This window comes from Salmo trutta, chromosome 37 (assembly GCF_901001165.1).
Source record: "Salmo trutta chromosome 37, fSalTru1.1, whole genome shotgun sequence".
Classification (NCBI taxonomy): Eukaryota; Metazoa; Chordata; class Actinopteri; order Salmoniformes; family Salmonidae; genus Salmo; species Salmo trutta.
The window spans coordinates 4,374,568-4,398,725 of NC_042993.1; the positions used below are offsets into that span (position 1 = coordinate 4,374,568).

The following is a 24,158-nucleotide window of genomic DNA, read 5'->3' on the forward strand; positions in this document are numbered from 1 at the left end:
CCCGTTCTATTCATTCTATTTCTATTAATTGAGTCCAATCCGATAGCCGACTGTCACGTCCTGGCCAGTATAAGGGTTAATTAGTATTGTAGTTTGGTCAGGACGTGACAGAGGGTATTTGTTTTATGTGGTTCAGGGTGGTGTGTTTGGTTAAAGGGTGTTTGATTTAGTATTTCTGGGGTTTTGGTTTATGGTCTAGGTTTATGTATTTCTATGTGGAGTCTAGTGAGTGTATTTCTATGGTTGATTAATTGGGGTTGGGACTCTCAATTGAAGGCAGGTGTTTTCTCTTTGCCTTTGATTGAGAGTCCCATATATTGGGGTGTGTTTGTGATTCGTGGGAGATTGTTCTGAGCTTAGCCTTGTGCCTAGCCAGACTGTTTTGTTGTTCGTGGTTTCGTTTTGTTGTTTTGGAGTGTTCGTTTTGATTTAATAAATGTTCAAAATGAACAACCGCATGCCTGCTGCGTTTTGGTCCTCCTTCACCGACGACAACCGTGACAGAATCTCCCACCAACAATGGACCAAGCAGCAGAGAAAGGAGCGCGAGAGATGGGCTCGCGAGGGGAAGGAGTTCTGGACCTGGGAGGAGATCAAGTCGGGGAAAGGACCCTGGCGGAAGGATTCCCAGGTCGAGGAGGTAAAGCTAGCCGGTGGACGGAGTCGCAGGCGGCGGTCAAGGAGGCCCGGAAGACACCCCCAAGAATTTTTTTTTTGGGGGGGGCTAATGGGGTGGTCCGGAAGGGCAGAGGAAGAGCCCAGACCACTGCTCTCGTGGGGGATGACGGCGGAGGAGGAGACGAAGATGAGACAGTTGATTGAGGACCTGCAGAGGGAAGAGCTGGAGGAGGAGCCATGGTATGCGGAGTTGCGCGCTGTGTCGCCAGTGCGCCCGCACAGCCTGGTGCGTCCGGTGGACATGCCCAGCACATGCCGTGCTAGGATGGGCATCCAGCCAGGACGAGTGGCTAAACCGGCTCCACGCTTCAGGTCACCAGTACGTGTTCACAGTCCTGTCTGGCCCATTCCTGCTCCCCGCACCAGGTTAGTGGTGCGTGTCCCCAGTCCGGCCCGGCCCGTTCCTGCTCCCCGCACCAGGTTAGTGGTGCATGTCCCCAATCCTGTCCGGCCGGTTCCTGCTCCCCGCACCAGGTTAGTGGTGCGTGTCCCCAGTCCGGCCCGGCCCGTCCCTGCTCCCCGCACCAAGCCAGTGGTGCGTGAGCCCAGTCCGACTCGTCCTGTTCCCGCTCCCCGCACTAGCCTGGAGGTGCGTGTTCCCAATCTGGTACGCCCAGTACCAGCACCACGCACCAGGCTTCAAGTGCGTAAACCCAGCCTCGCCAGTCAACATTCACCAGAGCCGCCCGCCAGTCAACAGTCGCCAGAGCCGCCCGCCAGTCAACAGTCGCCAGAGCCGCCCGCCAGTCAACAGTCGCCAGAGCCGCCCGCCAGTCAACAGTCGCCAGAGCCGCCCGCCAGTCAACAGTCGCCAGAGCCGCCCGCCAGTCAACAGTCGCCAGAGCCGCCCGCCAGTCAACAGTCGCCAGAGCCGCCCGCCAGTCAACAGTCGCCAGAGCCGCCCGCCAGTCAACAGTCGCCAGAGCCGCCCGCCAGTCAACAGTCGCCAGAGCCGCCCGCCAGTCAACAGTCGCCAGAGCCGCCCGCCAGTCAACAGTCGCCAGAGCCGCCCGCCAGTCAACAGTCGCCAGAGCGGCCAGACTGCCCCGAGCTGCCAGAGCGGCCAGACTGCCCCGAGCTGCCAGACTGCCCCGAGCTGCCCCGAGCTGCCAGACTGCCCCGAGCTGCCCCGAGCTGCCAGACTGCCCCGAGCTGCCAGACTGCCCCGAGCTGCCAGACTGCCCCGAGCTGCCCGGCGCGGCCAGACTGCCCCGAGCTGCCCGGAGCGGCCAGACTGCCCCGACTGCCTGGAACAGCCAGAGCCGGAGCCACCTCCAGATATAGGTGGGTTGGGGAGGGGGGGGTGTAGCACAGTGCCGTCGTTGACGGCAGCCACCCTCCCTTCCCTCCCTTTAGTAGAGGGGAATTTTTGTTTTGTTGTTTGGGGTTGTTTTTTTTGTTTTTAAGGTGCTTCCGGGGTTAGCACCTTTAAGGGGGGGGTACTGTCACGTCCTGGCCAGTATAAGGGTTAATTAGTATTGTAGTTTGGTCAGGACGTGGCAGAGGGTATTTGTTTTATGTGGTTTAGGGTGGTGTGTTTGTTAAAAGGGTGTTTGATTTAGTATTTCTGGGGTTTTGGTTTATGGTCTAGGTTTATGTATTTCTATGTGGAGTCTAGTGAGTGTATTTCTATGGTTGATTAATTGGGGTTGGGACTCTCAATTGAAGGCAGGTGTTTTCTCTTTGCCTTTGATTGAGAGTCCCATATATTGGGGTGTGTTTGTGATTCGTGGGAGATTGTTCTGAGCTTAGCCTTGTGCCTAGCCAGACTGTTTTGTTGTTCGTGGTTTCGTTTTGGAGTGTTCGTTTTGATTTAATAAATGTTCAAAATGAACAACCGCATGCCTGCTGCGTTTTGGTCCTCCTTCACCGACGACAACCGTGACACCGACATACAGATAGATCACTTTAAAAAAAAAACTGGTCCCAGGCCAATAGGATTACTCTGCTAGAGCAGCTGTTAAATGATTACCAATCTAGAACGATTGACCTTGTTTTCATTTACATTAGGTTGAGTTGTCAGCTAATGTGAAATCAACCAAAAAAGTCACCCTGTCATTGGATTTAACAGTTAGGTAAAAAAAGACTAAATTCCCTTACGTTGATGACTTTTTGCAAATCCATTCAGTTTCCCACGTTGATTCAACATCATCACATTTAAGTTTTTCGTTGAAATGACGTGGAAACAATTGTGATTGGTGACCATCTCCTCCCCTGTGCCTCTCCTTGGCAGGATCAGTGTTGTCTAGGTGAGTAAATGAATGGAGTGACAGAACCCTAGCATTGTGCTGAGTCAGACGTAGGCCATGTAAAGTCCTATAGGCCTATCCACACACACACACACACACACACACACACACAGTAATCCGTTTTGCAAGCTGCTGTCTCAGTAAGTCCAGTACACATCACCACTAAACAATCACCCAGATCAATCAAACAAGCCAGGTGTGCTGCAGTATGCCAATCCAGTCTGCTCTAGGGGAATCAGGAGCAGTGTTGTAGTCAGCCAGGTCTGCTGCAGTATGTCAATCCAGTCTGCTCTAGGGGAATCAGGAGGAGTGTTGTAGTCAGTCAGTAATGACAGTTGACTCCCTCTGTTTAAAAGGCTGTGTTTGTCTTCCACACACACACACTAGGGTGCTGTGTTTGGAGTCTGACCTGTTCGTTCCCTCTCTACACCATTCACTTTAACACCATCCTGCAGGCAGCTTGAGGGGTGATGAGAGAGAAAAGGTCCAGTTCCCAGGACCACGAATACAAATTCCATCTAGACACCGTTGCCCTAGAGCAGTGGTTCCCAAACTTTTTATAGTCCCGTACCCCTTCAAACATTCAACCTCCAGCTGCATACCCCCTCTAGCACCAGGGTCAGCACACTCTCAAATGTTGTTTTTTACCATCATTGTAAGCCTGCCACACAAACACTATACGATACATTTATTAAACATAAGAATGAGTGTGAGTTTTTGTCACAACCCAGCTCGTGGGAAGTGACAAAGAGCTCTTATAGGACCAGGGCACAAATAATAATATGATAATCATCAATCATTTTGCTCTTTAACCATCTTACATATAAAACCTGATTTGTTAATTGAAAATTGTGAATAACTCACCACAGGTTAATGAGAAGGGTGTGCTTGAATGGATGCATATACCTCTGCAATGTTGGGTTGTATTGGAGAGAGTCTCTGTCTTAAATCATTTCCCACACAGTCTGTGCCTGTATTTAGTTTTCATGCTAGTGAGGGCTGAGAATCCACTCTCACATAGGTACGTGGTTGCAAAGGGCATCAGTGTCTTAACAGCGCGATTTGGATACTCAGGATACTCTGAGCGCAGCCCGATCCAGAAATCTGGCAGTGGCTTCTGATTAAATTCAATTTTCACAGAACCGCTTGTTGCAATTTCAATGAGGCTCTCTTGTTCAGATATCGGTAAGTGGACTGGAGGCAGGGCATGAAAAGGATAATGAATCCAGTTTTTTGTGTGGTCCGTTTTAGGAAAGTACCTGTGTAATTGCACACCCAACTCACTCAGGTGCTTCGCTATACCACATTTGACATTGTCCGTAAGCTTGAGTTCATTTGCACACAAAAAAATCATACAATGATGGAAAGACCTGTGTGTTGTCCTTGTTAATGCAGAGAAGAGCTCCAACTTCTTAATCATAGCCTCAATTTTGTCCCGCACATTGAATATAGTTGCAGAGAGTCCCTGTAATCCTAGATTCAGATCATTCAGACAAGAAAAACATCACCCAGATAGGCTAGTCATGTGAGAAACTCATGCAAGTGGTCAGACAAGTGAAAATTATAGTCAGTAAAGAAAACTTTAAGCTCTTCTGTCAATTTAAAAAATGTGACCAATACTTTTCCCCTTGATAACCAGCTCACTTTTGTATGTTGTAAAAGCGTTACATGGTCACTGCCCATATCATTGCTAAGTGCAGAAAATAAATGAGAGTTCAGAGGCCTTTCTTTAACAAAGTTAACCATTTTCACTGAAGTGTCCAAAAACGTCTTTCAAGCTGTCAGGCATTCCCTTGGCAGCAAGAGCCTCTCGGTGGATGCTGCAGTGTACCCAAGTGGCGTCGGAAGCAACTGCTTGCACGCGCGTTACCACTCCACTATGTCTCCCTGTCATGGCTTTTGCGCCATCACTACAGATACCAACATGAGTAGCAGCTACATTTGGCTACATACGGACCGTTAGTGGAATCCCCGCGAGAGAATAACAGTTAATGTGATTGCATGTTCATTATTTGACTAGGCTACCTGTATTTGACATTGTGTTGTTATTTCACTGAACACTAGATGGTTTAATTGTATTGTCAGTGAAACGAGGCTACTTAGGCGAGAAAAAACCTCACCCAAATGTATAGCCCCGTTGGAAAATAAAAATGTACTGTTTGAAAATGTGAAGAAAGAATAGAATGTGAATAAAAAATAAATAAATGTGAATCACATTTTTATTTGGCGTACCTCCGACGGCATTGCGAGTGCCCCTGGGGTTTGGGAATACCTGCCCTAGAGCACACACACAACTATACATCCCTCGGCCTAAACATCAGCGCCACAGGTAACTTCTACAAAACTGTGAACGATCTGAGAGACAAGGCAAGAAGGGACTTCTATGCCATCAAAAGGAACATAAAATTCGACATACCAGTTAGGATCTGGCTAAAAATATTTGATTCAGTTATAGAACCCATTGCCCTTTATGGTTGTGAGGTCTGGGGTCCGCTCATCAACCAAGAATTCACAAAATGGGACAAACAGCAAATTGAGACTCTGCATATAGAATTCTGCAAAAATATCCTCCGTGTACAACGTAAAATACCAAATAATGCATGCAAAGCAGAATTAGGCTGATACCCGCTAATTATCAAAATCCAGAAAAGAGCCATTCAATTCTACAACTACCTAAAAGAACCTCTCTTGGCTTTGGAGAGATTTTCATCATTGCAGCATCAAGAGTTTTGTCCTTGTAGCCTCGCATTTTGAATTTCTGTCATTTTATTTAGCATTGCTGTCAAAATCTGTCTGATGGCCACAGATTGGTTTAACTCTGCATAACTGGCTATATGGTAGACCATTCTTGAGCGGAAGAGGATGCATACTATCCACACATAGCAAGGTGTTGCGGTCTGTGGGCTTTGTGTGTAATGCATCATTCTCTTTGATGATCCATAAGTCCAGGTAGTTTATTTATCTCTCATCAGTCTGCATGGTGAATTTGAGGTATTCAGAGATCTCGTTTTGTAAAGTTTGGAATTCATTTAGTTCCTGCTGACTTCCTTCCCAGAGCACAAAGACATCATCTATGTATCTCTTCCATAGGAGGATTTTAGAAAGTAGGGGGTGTGTCTCTGTTTTGTAAAGGTGTGCTTCCTCAAATTGTCCCACATACAGGTTTGCATAGTTGGGGGAAAAGGGGGAGCCCATGGCTACACCCCGAATTTGAAGGAAAAGTCTGACTCAAAGACAAAGTAGTTATTGGATTATCCAGGTCAGTACATTGTAAAATGCAATGATTGGATGGAGCAAGGGTAGAGTCTGTCTGCTGAAGGAAATGTTGCAGCAGCGCCTGCGAGCCTCCAGTGTGTGGGATGTTAGTGTATAAGCTAACCATATGTCTGCTACAGTGGGACAAGATAGAGCCATGACAAAACAAGGAAATAAAACTGCTGAAAGCCAATTGGCTTCCTATTCAAAAATAAGATTGAGAACAAGCTATGAAAGGTTGCTGGATCGAATCCCCGAGCTAACAAGGTAAAAATCTGTCGCTCTCCCCCTGAATAAGGCAGTTAACCCACTGTTCCCTGGTAGGCCGTCATTGTAAGTAAGAATTTGTTCTTAACTGACTTGCCTAGTTAAATAACGGTAAAAAAATATATATTAAATGAAGGAAAAATACTGGATTTTGGTGCAGGTACAGCCATCCAGCGCAATAATAAATATTACGATATTGTGAAAATGATACGATATGATATAGTGTCAAAAATAATATCCCGATATGTAACTGTATCGATTTTTCTTCTCCCCAGCGCTACTTTTAACCAGGGCACAGAAGTAGTGCACTATGTAGGGAATAGGGTGTCATTTGGGACGTAGCCTCTGTTGACTAGCCGCCGTCATATTCATATGAACACGTCTAAAGCAAACTTTTATTGACCATTCATTCTCTAGTGCAAACAAAACAGTGGCATTTCATAGTCACATCAATATTAAAAGAGGAATTGGTAGAACCATTTATTTTGATCAGTGAGGAGGAATATACAATCACTGTACCACAGAATTGCTAACTTCTCTCAGTTTATGGCTTAGTTTCCTAGGTCATGACTACGTCCATGTCATTTGAAGTCCTGGCGCTTAACATTTAAAACGTTTTTGTTGCTTTTTTTTAAAACCCCTGAATTTACTTATTTCCTTCTGAAGTCTTACATCACGAATCCCTTATTCATTCACTGCTGTTCTCTCAGATCATCTCTCTATCATCTCCTCCGCTGTGCTTTCTGCTGAGACAGGTTTAGTCAGGAATAATGAGCATTATGATTAACTGATGAGCTTAGCTGCTCCTGGCTCCTCACTGATAGCAGGACCTCTGTCTGCCTGTCTGTCTTTCTGTCTTTCTCTCTGTCTGCATGTCGGTCAGTGGAGGCTGTTGATGGGAGGACGGCTCATAATAATGGCCAGAACCGAGCAAATGGAATGGCATCAAACACATGGAAACAAATGGAAACCATGTGTTTGATGTATTTGATACCATACCACTCATTCATCTCCTCTCCAGCCATTACCATGAGCCTGTCCTCCCCAACCCTGATGTCCTTGCCGTGTCTGAATCCTGGCTTAGGAAGGCCACCAAAAATTCTGAGATTTCCATACCCAACTACAACTTTTTCCATCAAGATAGAACTGCCAGAGGGGGAGGAGTTGCAATCTACTACAGAGAGAGCTTGCAAAGTTCTGTCATACTTTCCAGGTCTATACCCAAACAGTTCGAACTTCTAATTTTAAAAATGAATCTCTCCAGAAATAAGTCTCTCACTGTTGCCGCCTGCTATCGACCCCCCTCCGCTCCCAGCTGTGCCCTGGACACCATTTGTGAATTGATCGCCCCCCATCTAGCCTCAGAGTCCGTTCTGTTAGGTGACCTAAACTGGGATATGCTTAACACCCCGGCAGTCCTACAATCTAAGCTAGATGCCCTCAATCTCACACAAATCATCAAGGAACCCACCAGCTACAACCCTAAATCCGTAAACATGGGCACCCTCATAGACATTATCCTGACCAACTTGCCCTCCAAATACACCTCCGCTGTTTTCAATCAGGATCTCAGCGATCACTGCCTCATTGCCTGTATCCGCTATGGGTCCGCGGTCAAAAGACCACCCCTCATCACTGTCAAACACTCCCTAAAACACTTCTGCGAGCAGGCCTTTCTAATCGACCTGGCCCGAGTATCCTGGAAGGATATTGACCTCATCCCGTCAGTCGAGGATGCCTGGTCATTCTTTAAAAGTAATTTCCTCACCATCTTAGATAAGCATGCCCCGTTCAAAAAATGCAGAATTAAGAACAGATATAGCCCTTGGTTCACTCCAGACCTGACTGCCCTTGACCAGCACAAAAACATCCTGTGGCGGACTGCAATAGCATCAAAGTCACCGCGATATGCAACTGTTCAGGGAAGTCAGGAACCAATACACGCAGTCAGTCAGGAAAGCAAAGGCTAGCTTTTTCAAGCAGAAATTTGCATCCTGTAACTCTAACTCCAAAAAGTTTTGGGACACTGTAAAGTCCATGGAGAACAAGAGCACCTCCTCCCAGCTGCCCACTGCACTGAGGCTAGGTAACACGGTCACCACCGATAAATCCATGATAATTGAACATTTCAATAAGCATTTCTCAACGGTTGGCCATGCTTTCCTCCTGGTTACTCCAAACACGGTCAACAGCTCCGCCCAAGCCTCCCCAGCTTCTCCTTCACCCAAATCCAGATAGCAGATGTTCTGAAAGAGCTGCAAACCCTGGACCCGTACAAATCAGCTGGGCTAGACAATCTGGACCCTCTCTTTCTAAACTATCCGCCGCCATTGTTGCAACCCCCTATTACCAGCCTGTTCAACCTCTCTTTCGTATCGTCTGAGATCCCTAAAGATTGGAAAGCTGCCGCGGTCATCCCCCTTTTCAAAGGGGGTGACACCCTAGATCCAAACTGTTACAGACCTATTTCCATCCTGCCCTGCCTATCTAAAGTCTTCAAAAGCCAAGTTAATAAACAGATCACTGACCATTTCGAATCTCACCGTACCTTCTCCGCTGTGCAATCCGGTTTCCGAGCCGGACACGGGTGCACCTCAGCCACGCTTAAGGTACTAAACGATATCATAACCGCCATCGATAAAAGACAGTACTGTGCAGCCGTCTTCATCGACCTGGCCAAGGCATTTGACTCTGTCAATCACCGTATTCTTATCGGCAGACTCAATAACCTTGGTTTTTCTAATGACTGCCTCGCCTGGTTCACCAACTACTTTGCAGACAGAGTTCAATGTGTCAAATCGGAGGGCATGTTGTCCGGACCTCTGGCAGTCTCTATGGGGGTACCACAGGGTTCAATTCTCGGACCGACTCTTTTCTCTGTATATATCAATGATGTCGCTCTTGCTGCGGGCGATTCCCTGATCCACCTCTATGCAGACGACACCATTCTGTATACTTCTGTCCCTTCCTTGGACACTGTGCTAACAAACCTCCAAATGAGCTTCAATGCCATACAACACTCCTTCCGTGGCCTCCAACTGCTCTTAAATGCTAGTAAAACCAAATGCATGCTTTTCAACCGTTCGCTGCCCGCTCCTGCCCGTCCGGCTAGCATCACCACCCTGGACGGTTCCGACCTAGAATATGTGGACAACTATAAATACCTAGGTGTCTGGTTAGACTGTAAACTCTCCTTCCAGACTCATATTAAACATCTCCAATCCAAAATCAAATCTAGAATCGGATTTATATTTCGCAACAAAGCCTCCTTCACTCACGCCGCCAAACTTACCCTAGTAAAACTGACTATCCTACCGATTCTCAACTTCGGCGATGTCATCTACAAAATAGCTTCCATTACACTACTCAGCAAACTGGATGCAGTCTATCACAGTGCCATCCGTTTTGTTACCAAATCACCTTATACCACCCACCACTGCGACCTGTATGCTTTAGTCGGCTGGCCCTCGCTACATATTCGTCGCTAGACCCACTGGCTCCAGGTCATCTATAAGTCTATGCTAGGTAAAGCTCTGCCTTATCTCAGTTCACTGGTCACGATAACAACACCCACCCGTAGCACACGTTCCAGCAGGTATATCTCACTGATCATCCCCAAAGCCAACACCTCATTTGGCCGCCTTTCCTTCCAGTTCTCTGCTGCCAGTGACTGGAACGAATTGCAAAAATCGCTGAAGTTGGAGACTTTTATTTCCCTCACCAACTTTAAACATCAGCTACCTGAGCTGCTAACCAGTCACTGCAGCTGTACATAGTCCATCTGTAAATTGCCCACTCAATCTACCTACCTCATCCCCATACTGTTTTTATTTTATTTACTTTTCTGCTCTTTTGCACACCAGTATTTCTATTTGCACATCATCATATGCTCATTTATCACTCCAGTGTTAATCTGCTAAATTGTAATTATTCGCTCCTATGGCCGATTTATTGCCTACCTCCTCATGCCTTTTGCACACACTGTATGTAGACTTTCTTTTTTTCATACTGTGTCATTGACTTGTTTATTGTGTTATTGGCTTGTTTATTGTTTACTCCATGTGTAACTCTGTGTTGTTGTCTGTGTCACACTGCTTTGCTTTATCTTGGCCAGGAGAACTTGGCAAGGAGAACTTGTTTTCAACTTGCCTACCTGGTTAAATAAAGGTGAAATAAGAAATGTAAAAAAAAAAAATTAAGGGGCCACCAACCTTCTGTCTGTCTGTCTGTCTGTCTGTCTGTCTGTCTGTCTAGAGGGTTTTATTAAAGTCCTGCCATCATCTGCTGTCCGTCTGAACGTGCCTCGGACTTTAATGACTGCAGGAGGATGTCATCTGAGTGCCAAGGGCCACCCTATTCCCCTTTTTAGTGCTCTACTTTTGACTTGGGCCCATTGGGCTCTGTTGAGAGGAAGTGCACTATGTAGGGAATATGTTGTCAATTGGGACGTAGGCGTGATCTCCACTGGAGGACAAGGTTAGGTGGTGACTGACTGCAGGCAGGCAGACAGGGAGCACTGTGCTGAATCCAAAACACTGTGTGGAGAAAATAGCCTAGACTGCTTAATGCTTATTAAATTAGGGCTAATCAATTGTAAAGTCATCAGAAGCAGAAGCACATCCTCCTCCCTGTGTCAAGATTGGGTGCGTTCCATCCAGGATTAATCCTCCTTGTTTCTTCCTTTCTACCCCTTTCACCACCATCTCTCCAAATCAATTAATAACAGTCACCAGCCTGCTACCATCATGCTAGCCTTTAAGAAATGTCCAGTACCATCAATGTATAATGATGACAGTCATCGTTACATCTCCTGAAACAGCAAAGGTTCTGTGCAAGCAGGCCAAGACCCCAGTGCCTTTGGCAGTGCAGTCTAACAGCCTCTGGGCTGTGCTGAACAGATGACCTCTAGGGGGCTGTATCTGCACAGGTGCTGCTGGCTACTGGTTACTGGTTACTGGCTACTGGCTACTGGCTACTGGCTAGCCTCCATTGGTGTGTAGCTTTCAATGGATCACAGTCAGCTCATGTAAATACCCTGAGTAATGCCATCCTAACATACTTCTCCCTCTCTGTTTCCCTTGCAGATATTTCCAGGATATCATCATACTACGCTGGTATGTACCGGGGGATTTTGCCCTGGCATTAAAGATTCTGTCATTTAAAGTTAATAGTGCTATGTGTATTTTTCCCTGGCAGTAAAGATTCTGTCATGTAAAGTTAATAGTACTATGTGTATTTTGCCCTGGCAGTAAAGATTCTGTCATTTAAAGTTAATAGTACTATGTGTATTTTGCCCTGGCAGTAAAGGTTCTGTCATTTAAAGTTAATAGTGCTATGTGTATTTTGCCCTGGCAGTAAAGATTCTGTAATTTAAAGTTAATAGTACTATGTGTATTTTTCCCTGGCAGTAAAGATTCTGTCATTTAAAGTTAATAGTGCTATGTGTATTTTGCCCTGGCAGTAAAGATTCTGTCATTTAAAGTTAATAGTGCTATGTGTATTTTGCCCTGGCAGTAAAGATTCTGTCGTTTAAAGTTAATAGTGCTACGTGTGAAGCGCTGGTTGAGTGTGTGTAGTTATTATAGAAAAAGGACAAACTGCACCTAGACTTGCTCTAGATGAGTGCAGCCAGATTGTATTCCACATATTGTTCCCTATACAGTACATACAGCTATGTGACTCTGTTAGCTTCCTGGAGGAGGCCCATGGCTGAAGCTAAAGGCATGATGGGGCTCTCTTCATCTCCTGCAATCAGCATTTCTCTCTGATTCTTCATCAATATTTAATTGTTTGAACAACATGTACTGGAGAAAATGATCTATTGGAAAATATCAGATAAATATTAGTTGCAGTAAACATCTCTGCAAAGGAATGAAGGAATGAAAATCTCTTCCAGTTTGAAAGCTATTTCATTTCTCACTAGACTTACAGTTTTGACTTAAATTGGCTTGAAAATCTATGGCAAGACCTCAACTTGGCTGGCTAGCACAGCCTGTTCTCATAGTTTCACTTCGGAATTGCCGTAATTGGATGAACGTACATTTTTTACCCATTCATTCTGCGTGTTTACAGGGTTAATTCGGCATGGTTACAGCGTTAATTTTGCGTGTTTACAGGGTTAAAACTGAAATGTGCTGTTTTCATTCAGTATCACTGAGTACTCTCCCTGCTTGTAAGAGAATTGTGAACTGCCGTGGCGCAGGGTCTAAGCCGTGTGCTCTGGCTCAGAGCCTCGTGAGTTCGTTGTGCCATTGTGTTATTTTTTATTGTTATTTATTTATTTATGTTGCTCCAACAAAGGCATATATCCACATCCTCAGTACCTTTTCACATGTCCCAAATCGAAGGCTCTTTCTTGTGACCAGCCTGGTCCAGCGATGATCAACAACCAACTTGACAGAGCTTGAAGAATTTTAAAAAGAATAATGTAATGTGTAAATATTGTACAATCCAGGTGTGCAAAGCTCTTAGAGAATTACTCAGGAAGACTCACAGCTGTAATCGCTGCCAAAGGTGATTCTAGTATGTATTGACTCAAGGGTGTGAATAGGGTTTTCACTTTGTCATTATGGAGTATTGTGTGTAGATGGGTGAGAAAAAATCCATTCAATCCATTTTGAATTCAGGCTGCGACACAACAAAATGTTGAGTAAGTCAAGGGGTGTGAATACTTTCTGAAGGCACTGTGTGTATGTGTGGAGCTGGAGCCCATTACTTTAGACATAATGGGGTTTCTAACCTGATATCTAGGGCTCTGAGGCAGCCATGTTCCCTGTGGGAGTGTATTGCGACAGACTATCAGTGGAAACATCTCTAAATTCTCTCTGTACTCACAGGGTTAAGACGGAGCTGGCTGTGAGGACAGACAGGTTAAGTGGTTGGTTGTGTACAGTTAAATAACATCCAGCTGATTGGTTGTGTTGATCCATAGTCAGTCAGCAGTATTGGAGAATCGTGGCCTGGCCAAGACTGGATAACTGCACCAAAAGCCGGTATTATCTGACAGACTGATGTCCTCTTGAATGGGGTGTGGAGTAAACAGAGTATGAACCATCCTGCATCAGTTAAGCCCCTTATACAGTACATACCAACACTTTCACCAGGGTTTAGATGTCTCATATTCTCTCTGATTTGGTTTTTATCACCTTGTTATGTAGTGAACTGTTTTGGTCTCTTATGTGAATGGATGGTGTCCCTGGTTCTGTGTCTGATTTGAGGTAGACAGACACACAGGCATGAAACATCTGTATTCCGCTTGAAGAAAGCAATGCTGCAGCGTTGCTTGGAGGTTAGTGTGATTTAGTGGAAGGCTTTAGTTTGTGGAGAGCTAGGCTAGATCTGACTGTGATAAATCAGTGCTAGGTTACATAATGAGCAGGTGCAATCTACTCTCTCTCTTTGTTTCAGCTACAGGCCCAGAAAAACATGGTGCAAAACACACACACGCACACACACTCTCTCTCTCTCACTCACTTCTGAATGTTTAAAGGGACCATAGAACTGCCTGTCTGTGATGTGTGTAATGAGTAGAGTGAGATTTGTCTCTTGATTAGGTTTGTTGTTTTCATGTCGGGGTGATTCACAGCCACAATTAATATTGTTATTTCTTCTTCTTTAGTTTTACGGACATCTTGAATATTTGTCATGGTAATTGCAGCAATTAAAACATTTTGTTGGTCTCACACTACGTCCCAAATTCCCTATATAGTGCACTACTTTTGACCAGAGCCCTACAGGGCCCCATGTTGTGTACTCTAAAGGTGACTAGGGTGCCTTTTTGGATGAAGCCTTAAAGTGTGTTAATGCGCTCACTGAAAATGAGGAATTGATGTACCACCCCTTGAGAGGAATTGATCATGCGTATTCAATTTATACTGTGTGCATGTGGAAAAATACTCCTCTTTGAAAGGATGTACTATAGACAGAAGGCCTATACTGTGAAAAACCCCAATGACAACCAGATCCCTCTCCTCTCTCTATAGTGAATAATGTAGGTTGAGGCTGTGCTTGATTATGATAACTATAGAACAGCACCGTCCTGTAGAACTGTTTAGGTAAGTCAGTGGGTACAAACCAGGCTGTCTGTCTGTTCACAGAGCTTCAATTCAGTGGAGTGACTAAACACATCAAAGTATCGTTTTTCTGGGTCAATCATCTGTCAAACTCATTCCACTAGTGTCAGAGGGTTTTCTCTCCTCCTTTGTACATGAGTGATGAATTAAGGAAGGTCACTGATTAGTAAGGAACTCTCCTCACCTGGTTGTCTAGGAGATGCTAGGCCCTCCATGGAATGAGTTTGACACCCCCCCCCCCCCTCCCCCGATTTAAATAGTCAAAGCTTGATGATGAGTTGGTTATTTGAATCAGCTGTGTAGTGTTTGGGTAAAAAATGAAATGTGCACCCAGAGGGGGCCCTCAGGGCCGGCTAAGGGAAACCCTGTCTTAGAGGATAGAGAACATAGGAGAAAAGTTTAGACTCTTACAACCCCACTCATGTAAACATACAGAGGTACTAGTAAAGGTCTTGAAGGGCTCTGACTTGCGTGTGAATATACGAATACCATTGTGTTTTGCAGCAGGTTTAGAACAGCAGGTTTAGAACTGCTTGTGTATGTAATAGCCTAGTCATGCATTATGACGTTATTCCACAGAACCTCTGTTCTGCTGTGTGATTGGTGGAATCAAAAAGCTCCATTGCCACTAAGACAGGGAGATAGCTGTGACCTCATCACACCACAGATCCAGTATCTGATCCCAGACATTCACTAGGATGGTGATAGCATCGCAGAGTTACTTTTCATTTCACTTAAAACATCTTATGTAACGGCATCAGTAGTCCTCACCTGTCTACACCTTGGAGGAAAATGGAATGCTGCAAATGGAAAGCATACAGGAGAGAGGAGAAGAGGAAGAAGGGAGGAAATGAGAGAGGGAGGGACATGTTTTGGCTGATAGCCAGAGGCATAGGGGCAGACCTTGTTGTAAAGAGCAGGAGGAGGAAGAGATATTGTTTGCTAATGAGCTGAGCACTAGTCATGACCCTGGTTGGACTTGATTTGCATCTCTCTCTCTCTCTCTCTCTCTCTCTGTCTGCAACCGCGGCTGAAGAGCCGCTGTCCGTTTTGTAAACAGGAGAAGAGCTGAGTGTAGTTCCCTAAATGAGGTTGAGCTCTCTACTACTCTCTTGCCCTGCCTCTTTCTCTCCTCCCTTCCTGCCTCCCCCCTCCCTCACTCTCTCTCTACCTCTCTCTCTCTCTGAGTCACACACAGACCCAGCTCACACTCCCTCCTGACACAGCCGACTCGGCAGCACGGTTTCGCAGCAGCAGCAGCAGCAGCAGCTTGTCCTGGATTACAAACCATAGCTGAGGAGCTAAAAGAGGCGGTCACATTGGAGAAGACAGGCGGTTGTAGTGCTGAACTAACTGAAGGATTGTTTTGTTTTTTGTCTCCTCTGTGTCTTCTACTACACTGTTTTCCAAGTCAGCTGCCTCCCGGGCTTGATTAATTTACCAGGCTGTGCAGAGGCACGCAGAGGGATTTATTTAGAGGCTGGAAGCCAACGCTGAGGGTATCTGAAGAGGAATTGGAAGATAAGGAGCTGACAACACAGACCTGTCCCATATTGATCTTCTGTCTATCTCTCTCTCTCCCTCTCTCTGTCTCTCTCTCTCTGTCTCTGTCTCTCTCTGTCTCTCTCTCTCTCTTTCTCTCTCACTCCCTCTCGGAGGGACACCAAACACCTCTGACCCGGAAACAGCCTGTCTGTCAGGCAAGGTGGATGTTAGGATAAAAACTTCTTGAGGATTTCACTGAGTTGCTCCCTTGACGTCTTCTCCTCCTCACCCCACAGTTCTCTCCCCTGAGGCAGGGCTGTGTGAACGGTTCAGAGGGGGGCAGCGGTAGGGGCTGTGAGGAGCGGAGAGGGGCTGTGCCGAGGTCCTCCGGGGCAGAGGAAGAAGCAGCAGCCTGTCCTGGCCTGGCCTGGCCTCTATGCGGTTGTGGAAGGGGACAGGGTCAGGGAGCCTGGGGCTGGTTCAGGCCGCAGGGTCTGGTGGTGGGATAGAAAGACAGGTGCTGCTGCGGCCATCATGGAGAGGAGTGGCTGCATCCCCCTATGCTGGGCCCGGGGCACCTGTGTTTACGCTCAACACCCTCCACTCCCAAGTATGTACTGTGTACACACAGCAGATATGTTATGCACACTAGGTGCTTCTAGGTAGAACCTTTTAACCAGTGTTCATCTCAGTGTTTTTTAGAGGTCTTTCTGTTGATGATGGCTGTGTTTGGATGTGTGATGAATATGAATGTGATTTAAAGCTACACTGACTGAATGCTAATTCCCAGAACTCTGCTATAGTTAGAGGTGAATGTGATTTGCCATGCCCTGCTTTATGCAGGTATTATTGTTGCATTTCCTACTATAACATGCCAAGACGTCAGGTGCACTGAATGGCAATGCCCCAATGTGTACAGCAGCACTGTACCGTCCTCTTCTCTCATCTGATCACCACAACAAACCAAGCCATGGTGGTTATTAAGTCATCCATGGCTGTGAAAGTAATCAGTACAGCATCTAACGCAGGGTTTCCCAACTCCAGTCCTCATTTTTATTGTAGCCCTGGACAAGCACACCTGATTCAACTAATCATCATGCCCTAAATGAGTTGAATGAGGAATGTTTGTCCCAGGTTACAACAAAAATGTGTGCTGGTGGGGGTACTGGAGAATCGGAGCTACTGCTCAGCACTGACTTACAGGAGGACTGCTGTCTGTCTGTCCCCTGAATATATTATGGAGCAGAGGGGTGAATTCCCATTAGTCTTGAACTGATTAAGTGTCGGGCAGGGCTGTGATTAGTGTTCTTGTCAGGAGAGGGGATAGCTGTTGAATAACTAGGCCAGGTAGAGCGAGAACTGCCCAGGCAACAGCAGTAGCAGCAGAACTAGCAGCAGTAGTGGAAGTAGAAACAGAAACAGAACTAGTAGCAGTAGAAACATAACTAGCAGCAGTAGAAACAGAACTAGCAGCAATACAAACAGAAACAGAACTAGCAGCAGTAGAAACAGAACTATCAGCAGTAGAAACAGAAACAGAACTAGCAGCAGAAGAAACAGAACTAGCAGCAGCAGCAACCGAAACAGAACTAGCAGCAGTAGAAACATAACTAGCAGCAATAGAAACAGAAACATAACTAGCAGCAGTAGAAACATAACTAGTAGCAGTAGAAACATAACTATCAGCAGTAGAAACAGAACTAGCAGCAAAAGAAACAGAACTAGCAGCAGCAGCAACCGAAACAGAACTAGCAGCAGTAGAAACATAACTAGCAGCAATAGAAACAGAAACATAACTAGCAGCAGTAGAAACATAACTAGTAGCAGTATAAACATAACTATCAGCAGTAGAAACAGAAACATAACTAGCAGCAGAAGAAACAGAACTAGCAGCAGTAGAAACAGAACTAGCAGCAGTAGAAACAGAAACAAAGCTAGCAGCAGAAGAAACAGAACTAGCAGCACCAGCAACCGAAACAGGACTAGCAGCAGTAGAAACAGGACTAGCAGCAGTAGAAACATAACTAGCAGCAGTAGAAACAGAACTAGCAGCAGTAGCAGTAGAAACAGGACTAGTAGCAGTAGAAACAGAACTAGTAGCAGTAGAAACAGAACTAGCAGCAGTAGAAACAGAAAGAGAACTAGCAGCAGTAGAAACAGAAACAGAACTAGCAGCAGTATCAGTAGAAACAAACAGAACTAGCAGCAGTAGAAACACAACTATCAGCAGTAGAAACATAAATAGCAGCAGTAGCAACCGAAATAGAACTAGCAGCAGTAGAAACATAACTAGCAGCAGTAGAAACAGAAAGAAAGCTAGCAGCAGAAGAAACAGAACTAGCAGCAGCAGCAACCGAAACAGAACTAGCAGCAATAGAAACAGAAACAGAGCTAGCAGCAGAAGAAACAGAACTAGCAGCAGCAGCAACCGAAACAGAACTAGCAGCAGTAGAAACAAAAACAGGACTAGCAGTAGTAGAAACAGAAACAGGACTAGCAGCAGTAGTAGAAACAGGACTAGCAGCAGTAGAAACAGAACTAGCAGCAGTAGAAACAGAACTAGTAGCAGTAGGAACAGAACTAGTAGCAGTAGAAACAGCACTAGCAGCAGTAGCAGTAGAAACAGAACTAGTAGCAGTAGAAACAGAACTAGCAGCACTAGAAACATAAACAGAACTAGCAGCAGTAGAAACATAAACAGAACTAGCAGCAGTAGCAGTAGAAACAGAACTAGCAGCAGTAGAAACAGAAACAGAAACAGGACTAGCAGCAGTAGAAACAGAAACAAACTAGCAGCAGTAGAAACAGAAACAGGACTAGCAGCAGTAGAAACAGGACTAGCAGCAGTAGAAACAGAACTAGCAGCAGTAGAAACAGAACTAGTAGCAGTAGAAACAGAACTAGCAGTAGTAGAAACAGAAACCGAACTAGCAGTAGGAACAGAAACAGGACTAGCAGTAGTAGAAACAGAAACCGAACTAGCAGCAGTAGAAACAGGACTAGCAACAGTAGAAACAGAACTAGCAGCAGTAGAAACAAAAACAGGACAGGCAGCAGTATAAAACAGAAACAGGACTAGCAGCAGTAGAAACAGATACAGGACTAGTAGCAGTAGAAACATAACTAGCAGAAGTAGAAACAGAAACAGGACTAGCAGCAGCATAAAACAGAAACAGGACTAGCAGCAGTAGAAACAGAAACAGGACTAGCAGCAGTAGAAAACAGAAACAGGACTAGCAGCAGTAGAAACAGAAACAGAACTAGCAGCAGTAGAAACAGAAACAGAACTAGCAGCAGTAGAAACAGAAAAAGGACTAGCAGTAGTAGAAACAGAAACAGGACTAGCAGTAGTAGAAACAGAAACAGAACTAGCAGCAGTAGAAACAGAACTAGCAGCAGTAGAACAGAACTAGCAGCAGTAGAAACAGAAACAGCAGCAGTAGAAACAGGACTAGCAGTAGTAGAAACATAACTTTTTTAATTTTACCGTTATTTTACCAGGTAAGTTGACTGAGAACACATTCTCATTTACAGCAACGACCTGGGGAATAGTTTCAGGGGAGAGGAGGGGGATGAATGAGCCAATTGTAAGCTGGGGATGATTAGGTGGCCGTGATGGTATGAGGGCCAGATTGGGAATTTAGCCAGGACACCGGGGTTAACACCCTTACGATAAGTGCAATGGGATCTTTAATGACCTCAGAGAGTCAGGACACCCGTTTAACGTCCTATCCGAAAGACGGCACCCTACACATGGTAGTGTCCCCAATCACTGCCCTGGGGCATTGGGATATTGTTTAGACCAGATGAAAGAGTGCCTCCTACTGGCCCTCCAACACCACTTCCAGCAGCATCTGGTCTCCCATCCAGGGACTGACCAGGACCAACCCTGCTTAGCTTCAGAAGCAAGCCAGCAGTGGGAACTAGCAGCAGTAGAAACAGAAACAGAACTAGCAGCAGTAGAAACAGAACTAGCAGCAGTAGAAACAGAAACAGGACTAGCAGCAGTAGAAACAGAACTAGCAGCAGAAGAAAGAGAAACAGGACTAGCAGCAGTAGAAATAGAACTAGCAGCAGTAGAAACAGAACTAGCAGCAGTATAAAACAGAAACAGGACTAGCAGCAGTAGAAACAGAAACAGGACTAGCAGCAGTAGAAACAGAACTAGCAGCAGTAGAAAGAGAAACAGGGCTAGCAGCAGTAGAAACAGAAACAGAACTAGTAGCAGTAGAAACAGAACTAGCAGCAGCAGAAAGGGAACCTGCAGCAGCAGAAACGGAAGAAGCATCAGCAGAAACAGAAACAGCAGCAACAGAAACAGAACTAGCAGCAACAGAAACAGCAGCAGCAGCAGAAACAGAACTAGCAGCAACAGAAACAGAACTAGCAGCAGCAGCAACAGAAACAGAACTAGCAGCAGCAGAAACAGAACTAGCAGCAGCAGAAACAGAACTAGCAGCAGTAGAAACAGAACTAGCAGCAGCAGCAGCAACAGAAACAGAACCAGCAACAGAAACAGAACTAGCAGCAGCAGCAACATAAACAGAACTAGCAGCAGCAGAAACATAACTAGCAGCATCAACAACAGAAACAGAAACAGCAGCAGCAGCAGCAGAAACAGAACTAGCAGCAGCAGCAACATAAACAGAACTAGCAGCATCAACAACAGAAACAGAAACAGCAGCAGCAGCAGCAGCAGAAACAGAACTAGCAGCAGCAGCAGCAACATAAACAGAACTAGCAGCAGCAGAAACATAACTAGCAGCATCAACAACAGAAACAGAACTAGCAGCAGCAGAAACAGAACTAGCAGCAGCAGCAGCAGAAACAGAACTAGCAGCAGCAGAAACAGAACTAGCAGCATCAACAACAGAAACAGAACTAGCAGCAGCAGAAACAGAACTAGCAGCAGCAGCAACATAAACAGAACTAGCAGCAGCAGAAACATAACTAGCAGCATCAACAACAGAAACAGAACTAGCAGCAGCAGCAACATAAACAGAACTAGCAGCATCAGAAGCATAACTAGCAGCATCAACAACAGAAACAGAACTAGCAGCAGCAGAAACAGAACTAGCAGCAGCAGCAGAAACAGAACTAGCAGCAGCAGCAACAGAAACAGAACTAGCAGCAACAGAAACAGCAGCAGCAGCAACAGAGACAGAAACAGCAGCAGCAGCAACAGAGACAGAAACAGCAGCAGCAGCAACAGAGACAGAACTAGCAGCAGCAGTAGAAACAGAAACAGAACTAGCAGCAGCAGCAGCAACAGAAACAGCAGCGGGGGCAGTTGCTCTACTCTCTCCCTGGATACCAATATGTATCATGAGTCCTGATGCTTTAGAAAAGCCAGAACAGAATAACACTGGGGATGTCTTCCCTTCTGTCTTCATCTATTTAGAGGCTCTGGCTCTCCTTCAAACTGCATCCTCCAGGGGTAGTGTAAACGCAGCATATATTAAACCCAGGCAAAGCCTTGATGTATTTTTTTGAGGGGGGCTGGATAGTTCTGTGTGAGCTGGTACAGTAGGCAGAGGATGAGAGGAAAGGAAGCTTTAATCCAGGGAGGAAGCAGCAACTCCAGCAGTAGCAGGTCTTAATGAGGATGTAGGAGTGTAGAGCAGAGCCGTGGGACTGAGGGAGAGAGTCAGTGGGAATCTGCTTGGGTCCCCACAGACTATAGGATAGATACTGGATGCGTACCAGTTGTCACCCTATTCCCTATAGAATGCAGTACTTTTGACCAGGGCTCATAGGTGCACTATGTAGAGAATAGGGTGCTATTTGGGACATGGCCATACAGGCTCCAGAGGCAGCAGGTGTTGTACCTGAGCACTAACTCCACAGTAAAGGATGGTGATGGTGGAGGTATGGTGCTCCATGTACTGGACATGACATGATCAGTTCTACTGTACTGTAGAAGCAGGGGTTTTGTTTGAGCCCTTGGTTCATGGTAATGCCGTTGGGGCCAAATGGATCAAATCAGATTTTGTACTGTGACTCACTTGTCCCCACACACGCATGCGCACAAACACACACACACACACACACACACACACACACACACACACACACACACACACACACACACACACACACACACACCCCACCCCCAATCAGTGACACTGATCTGTGGTATTTGTTTAACAATTCTTGGTGAAAGCAAGAGATTTCAAAGCCATTAAAAGATAAGGCTTAGTTTTCAGCTGGAGGAATGTTGTGGTCAATGAAAGATGTGAGATGCAACAGCATTAAAGGACACACACAGCAAGCCAGTCACTTAGTCTCCTCAGGCTCATCACATTGCTCCTCACAATGCCCAGCCTGGCTCCCTGTATGGTATGGACTTTACCCTCGTCTCCTTCTAATGCCACAGCTCACAGAGACCACCCGGGGAACTATGGAGGGTAGATGGAGTCTGTAGGGGGAAATATAGGCTACTGTGTCGCTACAGGGCCTTGTAGTCCAAACAAGGAGCATGACGCAAAAGGCCAGCCCTCATGTTTTTGTTCAACCTGGAATATAACTTTATTGTCCATATTATTATTATTATTATTACCATATATATTATTGTCCACGTGTTACAGCAAACAACGGAAATGTGTATCCGCTCCGTTCTCAACCCCCCTCCAAGCAGTGGGGCGGCCACTGGAGTTTAAGCAGCTGTAAATTGCCCCTTTAAAATAGATGTGCAAGAGACCCCCCTCAGAGGACAATGGCAGTTCAATAGAAAATGCCTCTTTAGTATTAATCAGAAATATGATATATGCCTTTATCATGGTGCTTACACCCTCTCCTTGTTCTAGTCTGTCATCCCCACATGTTTTAAACTGACCACCATCACTCCTGTTCCCAAGAACTCTAAGGCTTCACGCCACAATGACTACCGCCCTGTAGCACATACTTCTTTAATAATGAAGTGCTTTGAGAGGCTGGTTATGGCACACATTAACTCCATCATCCCAGACACCCTAGACTCACTCACAATTTGCATACCGCCCCAACAGATCCATACACAACAAAGTGCATAAAGTTCCCTCAGCGCTCACAACAAGCAACCTCTGACAAAAGTCCCTCTACTTCTATTCGAGGTGGAAATGATGAATCAGACACCTTATCGATAGCAACAGCTCATAGTCCTCCTGGAATCAGAAGTTTTTTTTTTACTCAATGGAGGAACGTAGTCAGAGAAATGCTGATGAATGTCTTGCTCGAGCTGTGTATACAACTGGTTCATCTCTGATGCTCACAGGCAATGTGTATTGGAAGAGATTTCTGAATGTTCTTCGCCCAGCATACACCCCTCCAACCAGACATGCTTTATCTACTCATTTGCTGGATGCAGAGTTAAAGTGAAGGTCAAGCAAATCATAGAGAAAGCAGACTGTATTGCAATCATCTCTGATGGGTGGTCGAATGTTCGTGGGCAAGGAATAATTAACTACATCATCTCCAACCCTCAACCAGTATTCTACAAGAGCACAGACACAAGAGACAACAGACACACCAGTCTCTACATTGCAGATGAGCTGAAGGCAGTCATCAATGACATTGGACCACAGAAGGTATTTTCACTGGTGACAGACAATGCTGCGAACATGAAGGCTGCTTGGTCTAAAGTGGAGGAGTCCTACCCTCACATCACACCCATTGGCTGTGCTGCTCATGCATTGAATCTGCTCCTCAAGGACATCATGGCACTGAAAACAATGGATACACTAGAAGAGAGCCAAGGAAATGGTTAGGTATGTGAAGGATCATCAAGTTATAGCAGCAATCTACCTCACCAAGCAAAGTGAGAAGAATAAGAGCACCACATTGAAGCTGCCCAGCAACACTCGTTGGGGTAGCGTTGTCATCATGTTTGACAGTCTCCTGGAGGGGAAGGAGTCTCTCCAAGAAATGGCCATATCACAGTCTGCCGATATGGACAGCCCCATCAAGAGGATCCTCCTGGATGATGTATTTTGGGAGAGAGTGGTAAGCAGCCTGAAACTCCTGAAACCTATAGCAGTAGCCATTGCACGGAATGAGGGAGACAATGCCATCCTGTCTGATGTTTAGACTCTGCTTGCAGATGTAAGAGAAGAAATCCGTACTGCCCTGCCCACTTCACTGTTGCGCCAAGCAGAGGAAACTGCAGTTCTGAAAT

The 24,158-nt window shown here is 45.7% G+C and overlaps 1 protein-coding gene across 6 annotated transcripts in view; it reads left to right on the forward strand.

Annotated features, from left to right (window-relative positions):
* The window catches only part of LOC115176657 (focal adhesion kinase 1), a 142,604-nt gene that overhangs the window by 5,746 nt on the left and 112,700 nt on the right, over positions 1 to 24,158 (forward strand). For 4 of the 6 annotated variants that reach the window (XM_029736803.1, XM_029736807.1, XM_029736805.1 and 1 more), the window contains exon 1: positions 16,303 to 16,616. In XM_029736803.1, the coding sequence (XP_029592663.1) occupies positions 16,541 to 16,616 (76 nt within the window). In that variant the 5' untranslated portion in view covers positions 16,303 to 16,540. Of the gene's footprint in view, positions 1 to 11,533; positions 11,564 to 16,302; positions 16,617 to 24,158 lie in introns of those variants that run through there. The other 2 variants (XM_029736809.1, XM_029736804.1) reach the window with 1 other exon arrangement.